General features: G+C 47.4%; 8 protein-coding genes across 8 annotated transcripts; 3 read left to right on the top strand and 5 right to left on the bottom strand.

The window, feature by feature from the left end:
* Positions 1-121: 121 nt before the first annotated feature.
* BHQ10_008868 (uncharacterized protein) lies at positions 122-1,196 on the bottom strand (the record flags this gene model as incomplete). Its single annotated transcript, XM_040881720.1, has 4 exons — positions 122-470; positions 607-891; positions 951-1,088; positions 1,183-1,196. 4 exons carry the CDS (start codon positions 1,194-1,196, stop codon positions 122-124), a joined length of 786 nt encoding a protein of 261 aa, XP_040737370.1.
* A 280-nt stretch (positions 1,197-1,476) lies between these two features.
* Positions 1,477-2,635, bottom strand: BHQ10_008867 (uncharacterized protein; the record flags this gene model as incomplete). Its single annotated transcript, XM_040881719.1, has 2 exons — positions 1,477-2,285; positions 2,341-2,635. The coding sequence occupies 2 exons, from the start codon at positions 2,633-2,635 to the stop codon at positions 1,477-1,479; spliced, it is 1,104 nt and encodes a 367-aa protein (XP_040737369.1).
* Positions 2,636-3,228: 593 nt separating this feature from the next.
* On the bottom strand, positions 3,229-5,154 carry BHQ10_008866 (uncharacterized protein; the record flags this gene model as incomplete). Its single annotated transcript, XM_040881718.1, has 4 exons — positions 3,229-3,447; positions 3,498-3,679; positions 3,740-4,793; positions 4,852-5,154. The coding sequence occupies 4 exons, from the start codon at positions 5,152-5,154 to the stop codon at positions 3,229-3,231; spliced, it is 1,758 nt and encodes a 585-aa protein (XP_040737368.1).
* An 877-nt stretch (positions 5,155-6,031) lies between these two features.
* BHQ10_008865 (uncharacterized protein) lies at positions 6,032-9,608 on the top strand (the record flags this gene model as incomplete). Its single annotated transcript, XM_040881717.1, has 8 exons — positions 6,032-6,118; positions 6,173-6,311; positions 6,361-6,455; positions 6,503-7,111; positions 7,159-8,598; positions 8,645-8,773; positions 8,823-8,950; positions 9,047-9,608. The coding sequence occupies 8 exons, from the start codon at positions 6,032-6,034 to the stop codon at positions 9,606-9,608; spliced, it is 3,189 nt and encodes a 1,062-aa protein (XP_040737367.1).
* Positions 9,609-10,516: 908 nt separating this feature from the next.
* On the top strand, positions 10,517-14,719 carry BHQ10_008864 (uncharacterized protein; the record flags this gene model as incomplete). Its single annotated transcript, XM_040881716.1, has 3 exons — positions 10,517-10,938; positions 11,003-11,159; positions 11,210-14,719. 3 exons carry the CDS (start codon positions 10,517-10,519, stop codon positions 14,717-14,719), a joined length of 4,089 nt encoding a protein of 1,362 aa, XP_040737366.1.
* A 738-nt stretch (positions 14,720-15,457) lies between these two features.
* Positions 15,458-16,227, top strand: BHQ10_008863 (uncharacterized protein; the record flags this gene model as incomplete). The annotated part of the gene is made up of 2 exons (XM_040881715.1): positions 15,458-15,823; positions 15,892-16,227. 2 exons carry the CDS (start codon positions 15,458-15,460, stop codon positions 16,225-16,227), a joined length of 702 nt encoding a protein of 233 aa, XP_040737365.1.
* A 479-nt stretch (positions 16,228-16,706) lies between these two features.
* On the bottom strand, positions 16,707-17,346 carry BHQ10_008862 (uncharacterized protein; the record flags this gene model as incomplete). The annotated part of the gene is made up of 4 exons (XM_040881714.1): positions 16,707-16,846; positions 16,903-16,974; positions 17,197-17,259; positions 17,343-17,346. 4 exons carry the CDS (start codon positions 17,344-17,346, stop codon positions 16,707-16,709), a joined length of 279 nt encoding a protein of 92 aa, XP_040737364.1.
* A 955-nt stretch (positions 17,347-18,301) lies between these two features.
* Positions 18,302-18,727, bottom strand: BHQ10_008861 (uncharacterized protein; the record flags this gene model as incomplete). The annotated part of the gene is made up of 1 exon (XM_040881713.1): positions 18,302-18,727. The coding sequence occupies one exon, from the start codon at positions 18,725-18,727 to the stop codon at positions 18,302-18,304; it is 426 nt and encodes a 141-aa protein (XP_040737363.1).
* Between the last annotated feature and the right edge of the window lie 348 nt (positions 18,728-19,075).

Below are 19,075 nucleotides of genomic sequence, written 5' to 3'. Positions count from 1 at the left end.
ACAATCTGTCCAATTCGATACAGATTGCATGCAATACTTTTCGACCGAATCTTGGAAACTAGGTAATGGTATCATCCAAGTTCGTCCTTTTTTTTGTTTTTTATGCCAGACTTGAAAAAGTTTACTGAGCAATGGCATAAGCACGGCGGCGGTCACGCTCCTCGGCAATGGAGAGCTTGACACCTTTGCCCTTGGGGAGGGAGATCCAGGGCTTGTCCTGGCCAATGACGAAAACGTTGGATTCACGGGTAGCGAAGGTGTTGTCAACGGCATCCTTGATGTGGACGATGTTGAAACCACCATCGTGGCGCTCACGGTGGGTGATGACACCGACACGACCCATGTTGCGACCACCGGTAACCATGGCGATGACACCAGTGTCAAACTTGACGAAGTCAGTGATCTTGCCGGAGGCAAGGTCGATCTTGACAGTGTCGTTGACCTTGATCAAGGGATCAGGGTAGCGGATGCTATGAGAAAAATTAGCAAACTTTGTTCAATTGCAGCCATTTCTTACAAGTTCTGATATCGTCCTCCGCCGATCAACCAAAGCTTGGTCCAACGACTGAATGACACAGAGAACTTTCATGGAGAGTCAAGACTCACGTTCTCGCATCGTGCGTAACCAAGAATGGGATCCCGCCCTTGCCAAGCTGAACACGCTTGACCTTGCCGAGCTTGTATTCAGCCTCCTCGGCCTGGATGCGGTGCACGGTGAAGCGGCCCTTGGTATCGTAGATGAGACGGAAGTTCTCGCCGGTCTTTTCGATGGAGATGACGTCCATGAAGCCAGCGGGGAAGGTAGGGTCGGTGCGGACCTTGCCATCGACCTGGACGAGACGCTGCATGAGGATGGCCTTGGTTTCGCGGCCGTTCAAGGCGTACTTGAGACTGTGCCAGGTCAGTTTGGGTCTTCACTTGCAGATATTCATTTTCGACTGAGGACGAACCGGTTGCGGATGAAGACGATCAAGGGAAGGCAGTCACGGAGCTTGTGAGGACCGGCAGAGGCGCGAGGAGCATAGGTGCCGGACATTTTGTCCAACAGCCAGTGCGCCGGGGCGCTCAAGCGCTTCTGGTGTTTCTTACTGCGAAGAGTCAGTCATCATTCCAATTGTCGAATATGAGAATGAAATTGTGGTCCATCACAATCTCATAACTCAAAGGTAAGTAGCAACGTACGGTCCACGAGGCATCTTGACGGTTTGTCGACTTTGCCGTTGATAATTGTCGAAGTGTCTGTCGCGGAAAGAAGAAGTTGATGAGAATTTGATGTTGGACTAAAGCAGGAGTCTTCGCTAAGCGAGTGGGCCGTGTGGGCTGACTAGCCGGATCGGGGCCGCTTAGGGTGTGTGAGTCACGTGCTGTCAGTCGCGTTTTACTGCCGCTCAGTGCCGCCTTATATTTCTTGATTTGTAGAGGAACATTGAATGTAAATTAAACAGCCAGTAAAATTTTGCTATGTACGAAGTATGTTTAAAGGTATCCCTTGATGATAGCAACCTCCGCATTCAAAATAGACGATCCCGCAGCCCCAATGACAGTATTGTGCGACAAACAAGCAAACCGAATATCAAAATGCCCTCCCGGCGCACCCTCGCGCACACGTCCAACGCTGACCGCATATCCACCAGAGATATTACGGTCGAGTCTCGGTTGAGGACGATCAGGTTCATCAAAGACGACAATCGCATTTTCGGGCGCTGAATGAGCGCCCAATTTCTGGGCTTCTGACTGGTATTCCCGCAGAGCCTGCTTGACCTGTTCCGCACTGGGGATGGAATCTCTGTTCTTGAATCGTAGCGAGACGAATGCCATGTGGCCGTCTGTCACACCGACACGGGTACATGTAGCGCCTACACGTAGACCGGATTGTTCCTGGAAAGCCGTTGCCTCGGTATTGAGTCCACCGAGAATCTTCTGTGCCTCGTTCTCAAGTTTATCCTCTTCTCCACTTATGAATGGGATCACATTATCCACAATATCCATCGAGGGAACACCGGGGTATCCAGCTCCCGAAACGGCTTGCTCTGTAAATATCTCGACTTCTTCAACGGCGCCGAACTTGGCTTGTAGAGCGGCAAAGGGAATGACGATTCCAATAACGGCGCAGTTGGAGTTACACACTAGGAAACCTTTTTTAAGGCCGAATTCTTTGCGCTGATGGGGAATGAGTTCGAGATGCGACGGATTGACGGTGGGGACGACGAGGGGGACCAGAGGGTGTTTGCGGTAGTTTTTGGCGTTGGAGAAGATGGGAATTTCGGCTTTAATGAATTGCATTTCTACATTTATCAGCAGCTGATTTTAAAGGTAACGCAAAGAAAAATAAGCACTCACCAACATCACCGGCAATGTCGCTATCCAATCCAGAAAATACAAGATCGCAGTCCGCAAACTTGTCCGCCGTGCAGTCTTGAACGATCAGCTCGCTGAGATCCTTGGACATGGGCATGGCCTGCTTCCATTTCACGGCATCCTTGTATTTCTTTCCGGCGGAACGAGACGAGGCGCCGACTTTGTGGAGGACCAAGTTTGGGTGGTCAGCGAGGAGCAGAATGAATCGTTGGCCGACTGAGCCTGTGGCTCCGAGGACACCGCATTTCTTTTTTGTGACTGTGGTTGTGATGGACATTTTGATTAGCGACCCCGCGTTGCCTCGTTCTATTCTTTCGATTGAGTGATGTCTGTTGTATTATTCTGTTAGAATTCACTCTCCAAAACTAATGAAGAAACGAGAATGATGTATCCGGCACGTAGGCATAACAAAAGTGGCATGTTCAACGTAGAGACGCTGGTTGTCCAGGACAATCAGTTGTATCTGTGCCGGTTTCGGCATCTCTAAGGAAGACACGGATTCACTGCAATGGGAGGACATGAATTCGAAAATCTCGTTTATACTCACAGGTTCAATGTTACACGCGAATTGATATTGTGCCGACAGCAATTGTATGAGATGTATACTTAATAGAGACTTGACTGAAATTTTTAAAGTCGAAGAATTGCGATATCGCATCTGCGGGGAGTCATACCTAGACCCCCACCCGTTCCACTGACTCACTTTTTTGCCCTACCATTCAGACTAGTATGCTGGAAAATAACAAATACTCGATAAAATGGAAATCAGTCAATGTATGTACATGCTATGCCGTAAATTACTATTCAAGACTTTTCAATATACCAGAATCATTGCACGAAATCAACATGATGTACACTTGACATACTTTCTCAAGCACTTTTCTTCTTCTCAGCACCCACCAAACGCGCTGACTCGATGTCAGTCGTGTCAGCAGGTTTACTGTCACGGGAGTACTCGAAGATTTTGCCTGGGTTCATCAGCCAGTGCGGATCAAGGGCTCGTTTGACGCTTCGCATGATGTCGATTGTGTCAGGGCCGAGTTCTTTGACGAGGTATTCTTTTTTGCCTAGACCAACGCCGTGTTCGCCCTGATAAGTAATGTTAGCATTATCCTCGAAGCTAAAGGGGGGAGGTGTACTGTGCAGGACCCGTCCATCTCAATGGCGAGATCGACCATGTCGTGAACCACCTTTTCCACGCGCGCTGTCTCCTCGCGGTTTTTGCGGCTGTACAGGATGCTGCTGTGAAAGTTTCCGTCGCCAATGTGTCCCAAGATACTGGCAAAGAGATTCAAATCATTAAGCTGCTCCTTGGATTTTTCTGGTTTGGTCAGTATCAACCACACACGATGAGAGGACACGATGAGAGGACAGAACGCACCGATAATGTCCGGAAGTCGTGACAAAGGCACCGCCACATCAGTAGACCAAACTTCACCTCCCTCTGGACGCATAGCTAGATTAGACCATAAAGACTCCTTGCGTGCCGACCAAAGTGCATGCGCTTCTTGATCGTCCTTGGCAAACTCGAAAGAGGTGGACTTGTTGTTTTGTGCAATATTCTTGGTGTTCTGGATACTGTCTGCGACCTGGGCGGTTGTGCCAGAGAATTTGAAAAACAGGGTTGGTTCTTCTCTCCATGTTCGTCCCGTACCGCCGGCACGGTTAATAACGTTCATTTGCACTTCGTCCATGATCTCCATTGCCTGTACAGGTATAGACTTGCGAATGACCTGCATAGCAGCGGCGGCAGCATCACGAACGGTGGGAAAAGTCACGATACCGACACGCAGCTCATCCGGGATAGGGGCAAGTTTGAGTGTGATTTCGGTCACAATACCCAACGTACCTTCTGACCCAACGAACATTCCAGTCAAGTTGTAGCCCGCAGAAGTCTTGCGGGGTCGTCTTCTCGTCTTGATAACGCGTCCATCGGCCAACACCACGGTCAAGTTAATCACCCAGTCTTTCATAGTACCATAGCGAACTGCATTGGTACCACTGCAATTAGTTCCAACCATACCACCAATCTTGGCCGATGGGCCAGGATCCACGGGGAAGAAGAGGCCAGTGTGAGCCAAGTCGCTATTCAGCTGCATCCAGGGAATGGACGGCTGTACCACAACATCCAAATCATCGGCATGCACTTCTAAAATCTTGTCCATAAAGGCAAAGTCGATAGTCATTCCGCCATAAGGAGCAGAGAAATTGGCCTCGAGACTAGAGCCACCGGAGTAGGGGACCATGGGCATTCGGTATTTGTGGCAGACTTTGGCAATTTTGGAAACTTCCTCAGTGGATCTGGGATATGCGATTGCCACTGGTAAGCGTTCGGCGTTGACGGTTGACCATTCTGAGTAGCCATGTTCGTGGAGGTCGTCGTCGTCAGTGCTAATGGCATCTTCTCCAAGTTCAGCCCGAAGCTCGGCAATTGCCTAGTACTGTTAATTTTATGCAAACACTGCGCATGAATTTATATAAAAAGCTTTTCACCTTTTCAAACAGTGTAATGTCCCCATAAGTAGGATCTTTTGCGGATGCAGTCGCCGCTACTGTGACCGGAGACGTCGAGCGTGAAGAGGCAGCGATGTAAGCACCCGCGCCGACGACCGCAGCTAGAGCCAATGCACGAGTGGTAGTCCAGGATGAATTTGCCGAAGAATTATTGCTACTATTCCATCTTCTCGTCCAGTGTGCTGTCTGAGTATTTCTCGTCCGGAGAGACTTGGTGAGCGTGGGGCGGACCTGGCCGCGACAAGATGCGGAGAAGCTCCGCAGAGAAAAACTGGCCCTCATGCTGTCGTCAATTGATCTCTATACACCAAGAAAGCAATTTGGTATACATGCCACGAGAGGTTATCAAATAGTAGTAATAAACAGAAAGAAGAAACAAAGCAAGAGAGAGCTTGCACAGAAAATGGGCGCATAGGAGAGCTTATATCTACCCCAAACTGGCTGGAGTCGGCGTGGGATGCCCTCCCACCATAGAAATGTTCGGCCGAGATGCCGCTTGGACTTGCAACGCCCCAAAAGGTCCTCGATGAAATGAATCTAACGCGGAATTGTACCGTTCTGAAGTACGATTAGAAAATAGCGTGATCTCGTATGATCATGTGCCGTGATCTCGCTAAGCAGTGCAGGATCTGCGTGGCGTCTTTGATTGACTTCTTCAGTTACCCCACGCATCTCAGACTCGGCATTGTGTCCGCGCGGAGTAATTACTAGCAGCGTTGTAGTTGTTCCCCGTTGTTCCTGTTTTGCGAGAAATTGTATGTTTTTTGACTATGCTTAATGATTAGTAGTATAAGTTTCCATTGGAATCTCGACTCCAAGATGTGCGCATATCGAGTTGTGCAGTTCCGGCCTGAGGTGTCTATGTGCATAACGGTTGACGGGGCAACCGCGGGGGACGAGAAGAAAGAAGTTATTCTCTGCCCTCACCACCACCACTACAAGCCTATCATCCGACAATTCACATCCCTGAACAACTTGACCACGTTTTTGATGGGTTCGACAAGATCTGGTTGAGACAAATTCTTGGAGCCACTCGACCACATGCTTGCAACCAAACTATACCTCGGAGTACTAGTTGTTTACGCCGACATATCGGCCAAAGGTCATTGATTTGCCCGACCACATCCACCGACACCCAGTTTGATATCGGCCGACAGCAATGGAGACTGACGACCAGACTGATATACGAGTCATCATTAGGATGATAGAGCGTGCTGTCACCGCGCCGTACACTCCTGATCTACATGTGAGTAGTCCGATGAGAAAGATAAAGAACCTGACATGATACTAATCGCACTAGGCCCTCGATCTTAAAGTGGAGCAAGCTTCAGATGGAACCCTTCGCCAATGGGTAAATTGCAAGCCTTGTCAAGTGTCGCTTTTTGCAGCAGTGCTTCTTGAACAACGACCAACTGCAAATAAACTTTTAGCAAGATTTGGTATGACCGTTCCATGGTGGTCGAGGGGAGAAACTGAGTGACAATATAGGCTGTATTGAGAGTGTTCGGGACGCCCTGCTTGAATGTAGTCCAGCCTATTTGAATCTATCGCTTCATCACGCCATTGAGAATGGAAACGAGGAGGTAAGTTTACTTTGGCCGATATGCCAACAGCCGGGCTGACCTGATAGGATCTCAACATATGCGTGTCCATGCTTTCAAATCCCTTGCCTGAGAACATAGCTGTCCCAGCACAAGTTCCCGTCTTCTTGAACAAACTGCTAAGCGATGTCGCGCAGAATCCTTGTGCGGCCAAGCTCAAGCCGCTATGTGACGTTATGCAAGGACTCCTCAGCAACGCAGACCTGATTCAGCTTATACCACACAACTTGATGGAGGCTTTCCAGCGCGAAGGGACCAAGATATTGAAGAATCTGAATGATCCTCTCGGGACACTGTTGTCCTTGGCTACCTTTGCACGCATACGCAAATTGTGGAAGCCTTCAAATAGTACACAAGAAAAACCCCAGTGGTTAGGGAATATCTGCCAAATCTTCGGCCCCAAGAGCTCTAACAAGACACTCGACTTGGTCGTCATATCAGCCGTGATGGCCTGTTCCACCTCTTCAAACGGATATACGCTAAATGAGCGTATCCTGCTAGTAAGGCTGGCAATGGAGATATGTCATGAGATTGATGAGGACCTGCGAAAGACCTGGCTGAGTGCTAATTCATCGAAACTTGCCAAACTATGCGAAAAGTTGAAACAGCCAGATATAAATGCTGAGCTGCAAGTGACTGTACGTTAAGCAATACCCGGCACGAGGACTTTACTGATTAAAGATAGGGCTTGACTTTACTCATTACATTTTCACAATGGTTGGCATTGCCACCAGATGTCTACGATTCTATGTACCAGCAACTACTTACCCAAACTACATATCTTGTGATGAATGCTATACCAGAGTTGGTAAGGGACATTCTCCTTGAGCGATTGCTGGTTCACTGCGAAAGCAAGTATCTAGGTCTCTGCTTCGTGAGTCTTCACAGATTACAAGATGCTACAGGTTTCAACGGCTTGAAGGATCTCAAGATCGGCCAGCTACTCATTTCCACATTGAGAAATTCGGAACAGGCTGGGAACTTTCGTCGTGCCTTCTTGAAAAAACTGTCTGAATCTCAAGTGAGCATGAGAATTCTGCGTGATTATGCCCAAGAGTTCTCGATCTGCAGCGAATTTTCTCGCTGTGAAGAGTCTAACTTATGCTGCACTGCTATCTCCTCACAACAAGACAAGCTTTTCCTCGAACTGCTGGGTTGCATTCACTCGTCAACTAATGCCAATGGCGCTGAAAGTTCAGAAATATTTTCCTGCTATCATGGACTGCTCCAATGCTTCACTAATTCCCTAAGAGAGAATGTGCCAACGTTCGACCACTGTTCTTTTTTGCAATTGAAAGAGCCTGAAAGGAATGATTTTTTCCCGCAGAGGCGAATGAAAACGGTTGTAATGGAAAAGTCAGACGGTTCGAGCTATGAATGGAGGTCCAAAATTGCCAATCTTCTTGTGGATAATGCTAGGACTTCTCACGAAACAATCATTCAACAGATGGAAGCAATTTTACAGGACTTTGAAAATCGCTGCAGTAAAGTTGAAGAGCCTCTGGCAGCTGCGGTACGGGAAAGAGAAGACTTGAAACAACAGCTGGAGGCCTCTAAGTATCTGAATCAGCAACTAGAGGAGCAGGCCCGGCAGTCTGCAGAGATGGTGAATGCTCTAAGGAAACAACTCGACGAATCCGTTGCGCAGGTTAGGGATTATTCATTTCAAATAGTACATTTGACCGATCAAGTGGATGCACTACAAACAGAGCTTGACATAACCCGGACGAAGGCGCGAGATGGTATAGAAATAGTTAAGTCGAAAGCACGCGATCGTGAACTAGATCTCATGGCTACGGTCGCCGAGAGAGACGATCTGCTTGAAGAGCAGCAAGTTGAAATAGAGGCTGTGTCCAAGGAAAGGGCACAACTACAGGAAGCCGTGGATGCCAATGCAGAGCGTCATCAGGCTGTCTCCCGAGACTACGAGAATCTACGGCAAGAATTGGCGCGAGTACAGAAAAATGCGTCCCAAGACTGTGACACGCTTCGACATGAGATCACAAAAATGCAGCAAGTTATCGAGATACGCGAGTCGACAAATGCCGAGAAGGATAATCGGATTATCACTTTGGGGGAGACCAACAAAGATCTTCAGAACGAGAATCAGATGCTGAGAGACAAGGTAAGTGTTCCATCAACGTTGGTTAGGGCTTTCTAACCCTGAATAGCTGGACCAGGCACACTTCAATTGGGAAAAATCAATGTCGGCACTAGATGAAGCACGTCACAAGTACAAGAGCGGCATAGCTGATATGGAAACGAAATGCAAGAATCAAATGTCTGAAGCCAAAAACCGGGTAAGTACATTCATAATTGTGCTGAGAAATGGATACTAACTCATCTCAGGCTCAGCAAATGACCGAGCAACATCAGCTCGAAATTTCTAGTCTGCGACACGACGCTGCAAACACATCCGCCAAAACCGAAAAAGAGCTTCGCGCCAGGAACAAAAGATACAATACTTGGAAAAGAAGGTATTCCTCTCGGCTCACGATCAGTTTTTGAGATACTGATAAATTCAAGGTGGACGCGCTTCGAAACGAACGGGCAGCAAAGGCTCGAGAATTCAGTGAAGCCCAAGAATATATCAGTCGCTTGATGGGTGTGATGGGATTTTCCAAAGACAAAGATGACAGCATCAAAAAGCAACCAGCAGCTGGTCCTTCAAAGGCTAAAGAATCTGTTCGCCGATCGACTCGTCTAAGTTTGCAACAGGCTCAATCMCCTTCACAAGCCGAGATGACTACGATACAAACACAGTCGTCGAACCTGGCTATTCCCATGCCAAGTATAAACTCATTTATCAATCAAGATGCGACAATAATGACACGTAGACGCAGTCATCGCTTTTCCCATGGAACGAGCTTTGTAAGTGATGAGAATACCACGTATTATTCCAGCACACAACAAGGACCGGCTGAAGGTCTCTCTGGAGTCAGACGACAACCACTTGGCAGTCTTGACAGGAATAGCCCTAAAAAGTCACCTCCTTCGACTAATCCCAAGGATGCCGAGCATGGCGAACTTGGACAACAAATGCAGAATGAATCTCAGACACATATCAATATCACGGATTTGGATTTGGACTTGGATTTTGAGGATGAGGATCTTTTGACGAGTACTATGACGTGATGAGTGATGACCATTTTTGAAGAAGATACCCCATGATTTGTTTCCTTTTGTTATCTTGTATCAAAATTTTACCTGTCTAGAATAGACACTTCCATACCTCAGATGGGTGGTTACTTGATTGATTATATGATACCCAGACAACCCTTTTTTCCATCTGATATCAGACACCACACAGTTACACTACTAAAACACGCCTTGTCAAAAACAATAGAATGACTCAAGGCCAACGAATCCTCAGTGGAATACAGTTATAAACACTGCCTTTGTTCACTATCCTGAAACAGATTGTCAATGGCTGACTTTGTCCGCCCTGAGGCAACTCACAAGCACACGTCATATCCAAACATCGCGTGTTTGTCTTTATTCTCCGTCCACCATTCAGTCTAAAAGAATCCACAAAGATCAACAGATCTTATTATAGCACAATCTACATGTCCAATGCAGATCATATGACTATCTTTATTATAACAGAAGACTCCTTCTCATTGATCCAGCCCCAGTCTTGAAGGAACATTCCGATAGAAGTGTCTCATCCGGATACCCGATTGGGCCTCCGATGAGCTCAAAATAGTTACATGAAGAGATGGTTTGACAATGAAAGCATATAATCATACTTGCTTTAGTTTGTCATTATTCTTCTTCTAATTCTTATTCTCTTCGGGTGAAGAGATACTCAAGCATACACTTCGTCGAATGCGCTGGTGATTTGGATCTTTTTCTTACATCTCTCTCATCGAGAGGATTTCTCGGGCTTGATGTCGTACTGAGGTCTTCTTCTCGCTCCCAGCCTGAGATTAACTTGACTTTCTATCATCTTTCCTCTCATCAGATAGTCATATCTTCTTGATAGGTTTAGGGATACACACCTTACCTGACCCGAGCCGGGGTCGCTCCTTCCTGAAGAAATCATGGCAGGAGCATCAACTCCCCCCATTGCTCCAACTACAACGTCTTCTCGTCGACGCCCGTACTACAAGAACCGCTCAACAAACAAGAACAACAGCTACAGCGGCTACAGGAGTAACAACAGCAGCAGCAACAGCAACAGCAACAACTCCTCTCCCAACAAGTCTTACTCTTCTACCCTATCAGCAAAATCAGCATCACCGATGGCAATGGCAATGAAACTAGAAGAAAACCAAACTCACAGAGCCATAAGACCAATCTGGCAGACCTGGGACTCCTTTGCGGTCAATCTGTTCAGTGTCCCCAATGAAGCAACTGCGTTCACCATCTGGACGGCATTTAATCGGCAGGGGAATATCTTTGCGATTGATTTGTATGAGGATGACTCCGGGAGAAGAAATGGGAAGGGGAGGATACGGTTTAGGTCTGTCTTCTTGTTACTTATGGTAATCGGCTGTAGAAAGGGTTGTGGCTGATGTTGGTTGTAGACCGCCTCCGCAGACGGACTTTTGGAGAAATGCGCATTGGCAAGTCGATTTATCCGGAGGACGGGAGGCGAGGATTAGAGTCCTTCCTCACTTTGAAGAGAGGGATACGCGGATTCCGAGTCCTGTGGATCCAAATGAGTTGTATCCGGCTGAATTCGTATGCTTTTCCCCTATGGTGTTGTAGGGGCAAAAACTGATTAGGGCTAGGACATTCCCATCACAACAATCGACTTTGGTCCGATGATAGGACCTAACTCCATGCTGCTGATGCGCCATCTTCAAAAGACGCCGGACGAACATCCCCGATTGACGGTAGACCTGAAACAGCGACAGTTGCTCGTATTTTTCCAGACTCCGATTCAATCAACCCAGGGAGTTTCCGCCTTGTCTCATTATCGTCTAAAGGTTCCCTTTGCGCAGTTGTCGACTCTGTACCAATACATTGACAGCGACAATGCCTCGGATTCGGTGTCGCATATTCTGCGGTTCGAGAGTCCTCCGTTGTACCATCGCCATCTATACAATGTGGAGTCTAGTTTCGGTGGCCGCGACTCGAAGAATGGATGGAGGTCAATGGATTGCTGGTACCGTCAGACTGATATTGTCCATCGAAATGGGCTTTGGTCGGTTCTTCCAATCAGTCTGCGCAAAAGGAACCCAGTTATTGATATTGGGCGTTGGAATGCGATCAGAATCAACTACGCGCAGGACTCTATTCATTCCAAATCATATAGACTTCTGTGCAAGGCCTTGAGAGATTTCAATATTGAAATCAAAATCGATGACGAATTCAAAGTGGAGATGCCACGCACTCTGCCAGTGCCTGTGGTATGGGACATTTGCGATGAACCTGAAAGCTCAAGTTCTTCCACACTAAATGATTTGTTTGGCAACTCATTCATTCACCTCCCATTTGCAATTCGTTACCAGCTTGAAGTGTGCATTTCCCATGGCTATATCAGCGAGTACACTGCCGCCAAACCAGAATTCGTTCAAAGACTCAAAGACATGGACGAAAGGAAAGCTCTCATCTTGTTGGAACATGTGGCCACGGACAAGAGAGTTTACTGGGATGCCATGAAGATCTTTGATATCCTCTTCCCAAAGGGGACCACAAGAAGGAATGTCCCCAGTTACTGTTGCATGGTCCGGACTGCTACGGTGACTCCATCGATGATATACTGGAATACCCCCTCAATGGAGATTACGAACCGCGTTCTTCGTCGATATTCAGAACACGCTGATCGTTTCTTGCGTGTGCGATTCAAAGATGAAAAGTTCGAGGGCCGGATCAACTCTACTCACCAAGACACCATGGATGAGATTTTTCATCGCATCAAGCGTACCATGTCCAATGGAATCCTACTAGGTAATCGGAAATACGAGTTTCTTGCATTTGGCAATTCTCAATTCCGAGAACATGGTGCATACTTTTTCGCATCTGACGCACATGTTACCGCCGCCAATATTCGTGCATGGATGGGGGAGTTTTCGGATATTAGGAATATTGCCAAATATGCTGCGAGATTAGGTCAATGTTTCTCGACCACAAGAGCTATCAACACGTGTACGGTCGACTTGACGCGGATACCTGATGTGGAGCGTGGAGGATACACTTTTTCAGACGGCGTGGGCAGAATCTCGAGATTCTTAGCCCAGATGACACAGCAAGAGCTGAAGATTAGGACTCCCGACAAACAGCCCCCGTCAGCCTACCAGTTTCGCCTTGGGGGGTGCAAAGGCATGCTGGTTCTATCAGATGAACCGCGTGGACGCGAAATCCAGATTCGTCCCAGCCAGGAGAAGTTCCCTGCTAACCATCAAGGCCTGGAAATCATTCGCTGGTCTCAATTCTCCTCGGCCACATTGAACCGTCAGCTAATTGCAGTTCTTTCGTCCCTTGGTGTGCAGGACGAAGTGTTCCATGACAAACTTCGAAGGATGGTCTCAAACCTAGAAGAGGCTACCCATGACGATAGGACAGCTATGCAGTTACTGCAGAAGTACATCGATCCCAATGAAATGACGCTTGTTATGTCAAAGATGGTATCTGACGGGTTCCTGCAAGCCAAAGATCCATTCATGACTTCAGTCATCAAGCTCTGGAAGGCGTGGTCGATCAAATATTTGAAAGAAAAGGCAAAGATCACGATCGAAGACGGGGCATGTCTACTTGGTGTTATGGACGAGACGGCTACGTTGCAGGGTTTCTTCCACGAAAAGACGAAGTGTTCGCATTCGTCCCGAGAGTCTAGACTTGCTGCTTTGCCGGAAATATTTCTCCAGGTTTATCGAGTCGATGAAAAGAAATATCGAGTGGTTGAAGGCGTCTGTATACTCGCTCGCAATCCGTCACTACATCCTGGCGATATACGAGTCGTCAGAGCAGTTGATCGCCCTGAGCTCGCTCATCTTAAAGACGTCGTTGTGCTTCCACAGCTTGGGGACCGAGATGTTGCAAGTATGTGTTCTGGAGGCGACTTGGATGGCGATGATTACTTGGTGATCTGGGATGAGGATCTTGTTCCAGATGAATGGTTTCGAACACCCATGGACTATGCTCCTATCAAAGGCGTCAACCTCGAACGACCTGTCACTGTCAACGATGTCACTACTTTCTTTGTGAATTACATGAAGAACGACTCTTTGCCCAAGATTGCTCATGCGCATCTGGCGTGGTCTGACTTTTTGATGGATGGGGTAGAGTCTGCGAAATGCATCCGTCTAGCGCAACTACATTCAAACGCTGTCGACTACAACAAGACAGGTGAGCCGGCATATCTTCCTCGTGACTTGCGGCCAAGGAAGTGGCCTCATTTTATGGAGAAGAAATACAAGCCAAAAGATCACATCTACCAGTCGAAGAAGATTCTTGGGCAGCTCTATGACGCCGTCGACCGAGTTGACTTCCATCCAGATTTGGATATGCCGTTTGATAAGCGTGTGCTTGACGCCGGTATTGAAGTATCTGACGACATAATGCAGTTCGCTAGAGAGTTGAAAGTCGATTATGATCTCTCCCTGAAACGTATCATGGCACAGCATGAAATCCGCACCGAGTTCGAAGTCTGGTCTACATTCGTCCTTAGCCATGCTAATCTGAGCAAGGACTACAAATTTCATGAAGAACTTGGTGGAGTCATCAAAGCTCTAAAGGATAGATTCCAAAGGGAATGCTATGACAAGGTCGGCAGCCGTGACTTTGACTACATCAAGCCGGTGGTGGTTGCGATTTACAAGGTCACTAGCGACGAAGTAATGGTAGCGCAGGCTGAGTTTCGAAAGAACAATCCGGATACGAGTGTCAAACCGAAGCCGCAAGATCTTCCTATGATTAGTTTTGCGTGGCTGTTTCCGGATGTTCTGGGGCGGATTGCTCTTCGCTATTTTGATGATTCTGCCGGCAAGGGTGAGAGAACTCCCGCCGCTGTTGAACCGGGTATGTCTCAAAAAGCCATGAAGCAGGAGGGAGAAGAACGTGTGGTATCGGAGCAGGAAAGAGAAGCGGTGCAAGTTTCATCAGATGCGGAGAAGTCAAACTCGGACACGACTGACTGGTACTCCATTTGGGACAAAGATGACAACGCCGAAGATGTCACGGTTCTATCTGAGGCTATCCCCGACGAAGAGGTTGAAATCATCGAAGACGGAGGTCAGATCAAGCCAGGTGCTATTGACAATCTGGAAGATATGCTTTTTGATTCGGAAGAAGATTAGCGATGTATTTCTAGCATATCATTGATTTCATGATAGGTAGTTGCAATTACAAATGAATAAGACTTGTACACTTTGATATGGCAGATATACCAGAGTTGGAGCTACCCCGCATGGACCAATTAAATTCCCCGCCGAACTTTTTTTCTATCAACGTCATTTTCTATCTCGACAGATAACATACGTACAATTATCGTGAACAAGTATCACAAAAGACAAAGCATATAACTACAGTTGAGACGAAGTGCGAAAAAGGAAATGCCCTCCCAACCCCCAATCCCACACATTCTATCGCCCTACCTCACGCACTCGACGCGCTCCGCCCAATCACTCACTATAATCACATCTGTTCTCGCAGCAACGCCCAATTGGTTGGTACTACGATATCTTCATTTCGTTCTATCATCCGCCATCGAACACAATGACTTGCAAAGCGGAAGTGGCAAGAAAAGGAGGAGAAGGAGAGCGAAACGCGTGGTGCTCGTCAGCTTTTTGAGAGAGTGGCTGTTCTGGAGGGGGGAAGGGAAGAGATTGGTTCGGCTTTTCCCTTCTTATCGGGGTGCAGGGGTTTGCTAACTACATTATTTCGAGCAGGGTCTGGATTTGCAGCGATTTGTGGAGGGGGATAGACTCAGGTTTGTGGATGGGTTGAGTGAATTGTTTGATGTATCGCGACAGCAACAACCACAGCCACAACAGCAACAGCAGCAGCAGCAAGGAAGTATGAGATCGGGAACAACGATGGGCTCTGCACGATCAATTCCAATGCGCGGGCCGGCGAGTCCTCGAGCTCCTCCTTCTACATCATCGACAGCATCATCACCTTCGCAGGCGAAGAACTCAACACCACCGCAGCAACAGCAGCAGCAAAAACAATTACACATCTCTAGTCAGGGTATCAACGCTTTGAATCAATTAGAGACCGACATCCAATCCGTCATACAATCGCTCCCAAGAACGAGCACAAACGAGACCGGCGACGCAGAAGAAGACGGGGATGATGAAGATGATGTACTCCTAATACTCGACCAACCAGACCTCATCCTCGCCACGACACCAGGCATCGATGCAAACGATTTATCGGATTGGATTATGGGCTTACAACAGGTACTTTTCCTTCTTTTACTTCTACTTCACGGAACAAGGCTTACTTAACGCAATCGTGAAAACAATAGAATGTCCATTCAACGATAATAACCACATCCGCCGACTCCCCGCTCATCCACAACGCGAATCCGTATACTCTTACAGAAGGTTCCACTCCGCTGGAGAGGAATCATGCCTCTTTTGTGGTTGGATTGGCGCATCGAGCGGATATGGTACTACAGTTACGGACGCTGGATACCGGGGCTGCGAAGGATGTGAGTGGTGTTTTGAGGATGAGTCGTGGTGCAGGATACGAGCCCGAATCGGAAGGGGGCAAAGAGGAGGGAGAGATTGTGGAGAAAGAGGTGTTGTATTTTGTGCAGAGGGATGGGGGTGTCAGGGTTTTCGGGAGGGGGGAGGTATAATCACTCTTGCCAGCGCTGATAAAGTATAGAAATACCAACCAAATCAGTTCTAGCGGAGTCAGTCTTTTGTTGTAGAAATTCTCAGTTCATTTCCGCAAATCATAAGAAATGCCATAATTTGTTTTTTTTGGGATTGACATGAATGAATTCCATATCGGTCGGTTCTAGCTACCAACAGGAATCATAGAACTGAGCAACCTTTTCGCGGCCGTTAGTTCTGACAGACAAATAAAAAAGCCTGTCATATCCGGACACAAACCCCTCGTCCATCCAGTATGCACACCACGGGAATGATTCCTTTTCTCTTCCATCACAGAATGAATATTTTTGCCCAACTCCGTTTCAAACTTGTTCGCGCGAAAAAAAGCATGGCGGATATGTAAAACCGAGTCTTTAAAAAAAGGAAGAGAGAAAAAAGGTTTTCATTAAGCGAAACAACAGACTAAACTATTTTCATGCGTCGTGTCGAGTGGAATAGTTTAAGCAGTGGAAGGGCCACGGGCACCCTTGGGAGTGCCGGTCTGGAAACCATTTTGGAATTTGCGGTCGACGGTCTTGAGGTGACGCATGCGGCCGGTGCCGGTGGTCTTGCGGCGCTTGGCCTTTTCGCTCCAGTTGTCTGTTAAAGTCAGAATCTAGACATACTTGAAGAAAGGAGGTAAAGGCGAGTCGTACACTTTCGGACCTTAGCAGCAGGGTAGCCGCAGTTGGCGCAGGTGCTCTTCTGGATGTGGAAAGAACGCTTTCCTGTTGTCGAATTCATGTTAGCTGCTATCTCTCCAAAATCCATTTCGATCGTGAAAGTCCCTCCGTCTCGTCTGCGAGGATATCCATTCCAATCAATTGTCATCGTTCATGTCCTTCGATCGTTCGATTGATTTTCGATTGTTCAATGATATCCTCCAGATCCGACTTCAAGTTCCCTTCCGATCGAACTGTATTTGCATATCACAGGATTGAAGTACTAACCGCATCGTCGGCAGAGCGTGTGCGTCTTGTTGTGACGCTTACCAAAGCTGGAGGTACCCTTCGCTATAGCCCATTGTCAGTTTTATCCTTTTGCGTTGTTCATGATCGGTCGGTGTCAAGGTGGAGCGAGAGGTATATCGACGTACTCATTTTGAATCAAGGGATCTGTCGAGAACAAATAAAGTCAGTAAATATATATCCTTAGAAGTGATTTCAAAGGTATTGAGATAAACATACCGGATTCCGCTGAAGGGTGTTTGTCGATGTCGTCGTCGTTCAGTCGTCGCAGCAATCGCGAAGTTCGCTGGGGCCGCACCAATTTGGTCGCTTAGCGTGTGTGGTTGCCGGCTAGGTTTAGCCCTACTTTGCACCTTCTTCAGGTCTAGCGTGCGGGCCGTACAACGGGACATAATTGGTCGATCATCTCAGCGATATGATTGGCTGCTCGCTTATATTTATAGATTTCGTGATTTTGTCTACCTACTTTTGATTTATAATTTTAAGGTAGATTCTTACTAATTTGGATAGCTAATTAGCCCTATCAATGCTCCAATACTCGATCATCAGACTAACACAGGATGTCAAACGCATCCAGGTTCAACATCATAGAAATAGTGGCTGTAGCAAAGCATGTACATGTAGTCTGAAGGCCTGACGCAACACAACTGCCACTGAACGAATACCAAGAAGCCGTCGATACACTCAGCGATGGTGACCAGCCCGTCGCCACTGCGTTATTCATGCTGCTCGTAAATGACGTCCCTGTCGTGGGCGAGGCCCAGGTGTGGTACTCGAAGGAGACCGAATATGTCTCCCCCGCGAAAGTATGGATGGCCTGTGCTAGAGTGACTGAGCCAGAGTCAGGACTGTATACGAGAAGACAGTATGTGCTAATGCCGCAATTTCTGTCGCTGCTAAGTGTTGCACCTGCAAAGCCGGTGACGTTTTACCATCCCGGATTGATGGGAACTAAAGTTGAAGATGTCAAGCCAGACMAAAAGMAAAGTTYCRSGAGCCGCAACAGGATAATTGTTTATGTACGGAGCAGTTCACTGCTTACACTGATGGCTTTTATATACAGTTCTGACTCGAATAAGCTCATACATCACGACTTGGTCGTCTCAATGACATCCCCCAACATAGCAATACCCAGCTTCGACCGATCCAAAAATTTCTCCTCATCAGCCGCAAGCTGAGCCGCAGCTTCCGGGGCCTGTACTTTGGCGGTAAATATTTGAAGAGCCTCTTGGCTCGCAAACGTCAATTCAGCATATGCATCGAAGTCGAAATCCGATTGTTGACCCGCGAACACGATAGCTGGTGTAGTTGGGTTGCGCTCGGTTGCCGTGATGTGTTTGCTGTCTTCACTGCTTACGACGTTCCGGGCGATGTAGTGACGTTTATGAGATAGAGGAAAGTCGTCTCCAGTAAGACCCTTGATGAGGTTGACGTGTTCTTCGTAGTGCTTTCTAAAGTCCTCGAGGGAGAGGCCGGGTTTTCTGTAGGCGTAGATGAAGACTCGGACCGACATTTTGGTGTTGAGTAGACCACGTAGGGAAAAAAAGATGAGTACAATCAAAGATAGTAAGGCTTGCTCGGTATTTTATGATGAAAATCGGACCTGAGACATGGACGGTTACAACATTGAAATTGCAATGTTGGAAATTTCATGTGAGATGTCTATGGGGTGATGATCGGTACGCGGGGTTTATATATATGTCGAATGAGGAGGCTCGCTGGGCTTTCCACTTTTGTTGGTTGTTGGTTTGCGTATTAAGACACCAATGGCATCAAGAAACCGGACAGGCATCTTAAAAACGATACTCCGGTCGTATTAAATGCTAGGTAAAGAGAATTATAAATGGAGAAGGTGTAATGC

Source organism: Talaromyces amestolkiae (assembly GCF_001896365.1).
Source record: "Talaromyces amestolkiae strain CIB chromosome Unknown scaffold21.1, whole genome shotgun sequence".
In the NCBI taxonomy this organism is placed as follows: Eukaryota; Fungi; Ascomycota; class Eurotiomycetes; order Eurotiales; family Trichocomaceae; genus Talaromyces; species Talaromyces amestolkiae.
Note: the sequence above shows the minus strand (reverse complement) of the source record. Positions and strands in the feature narration are given on the sequence as shown.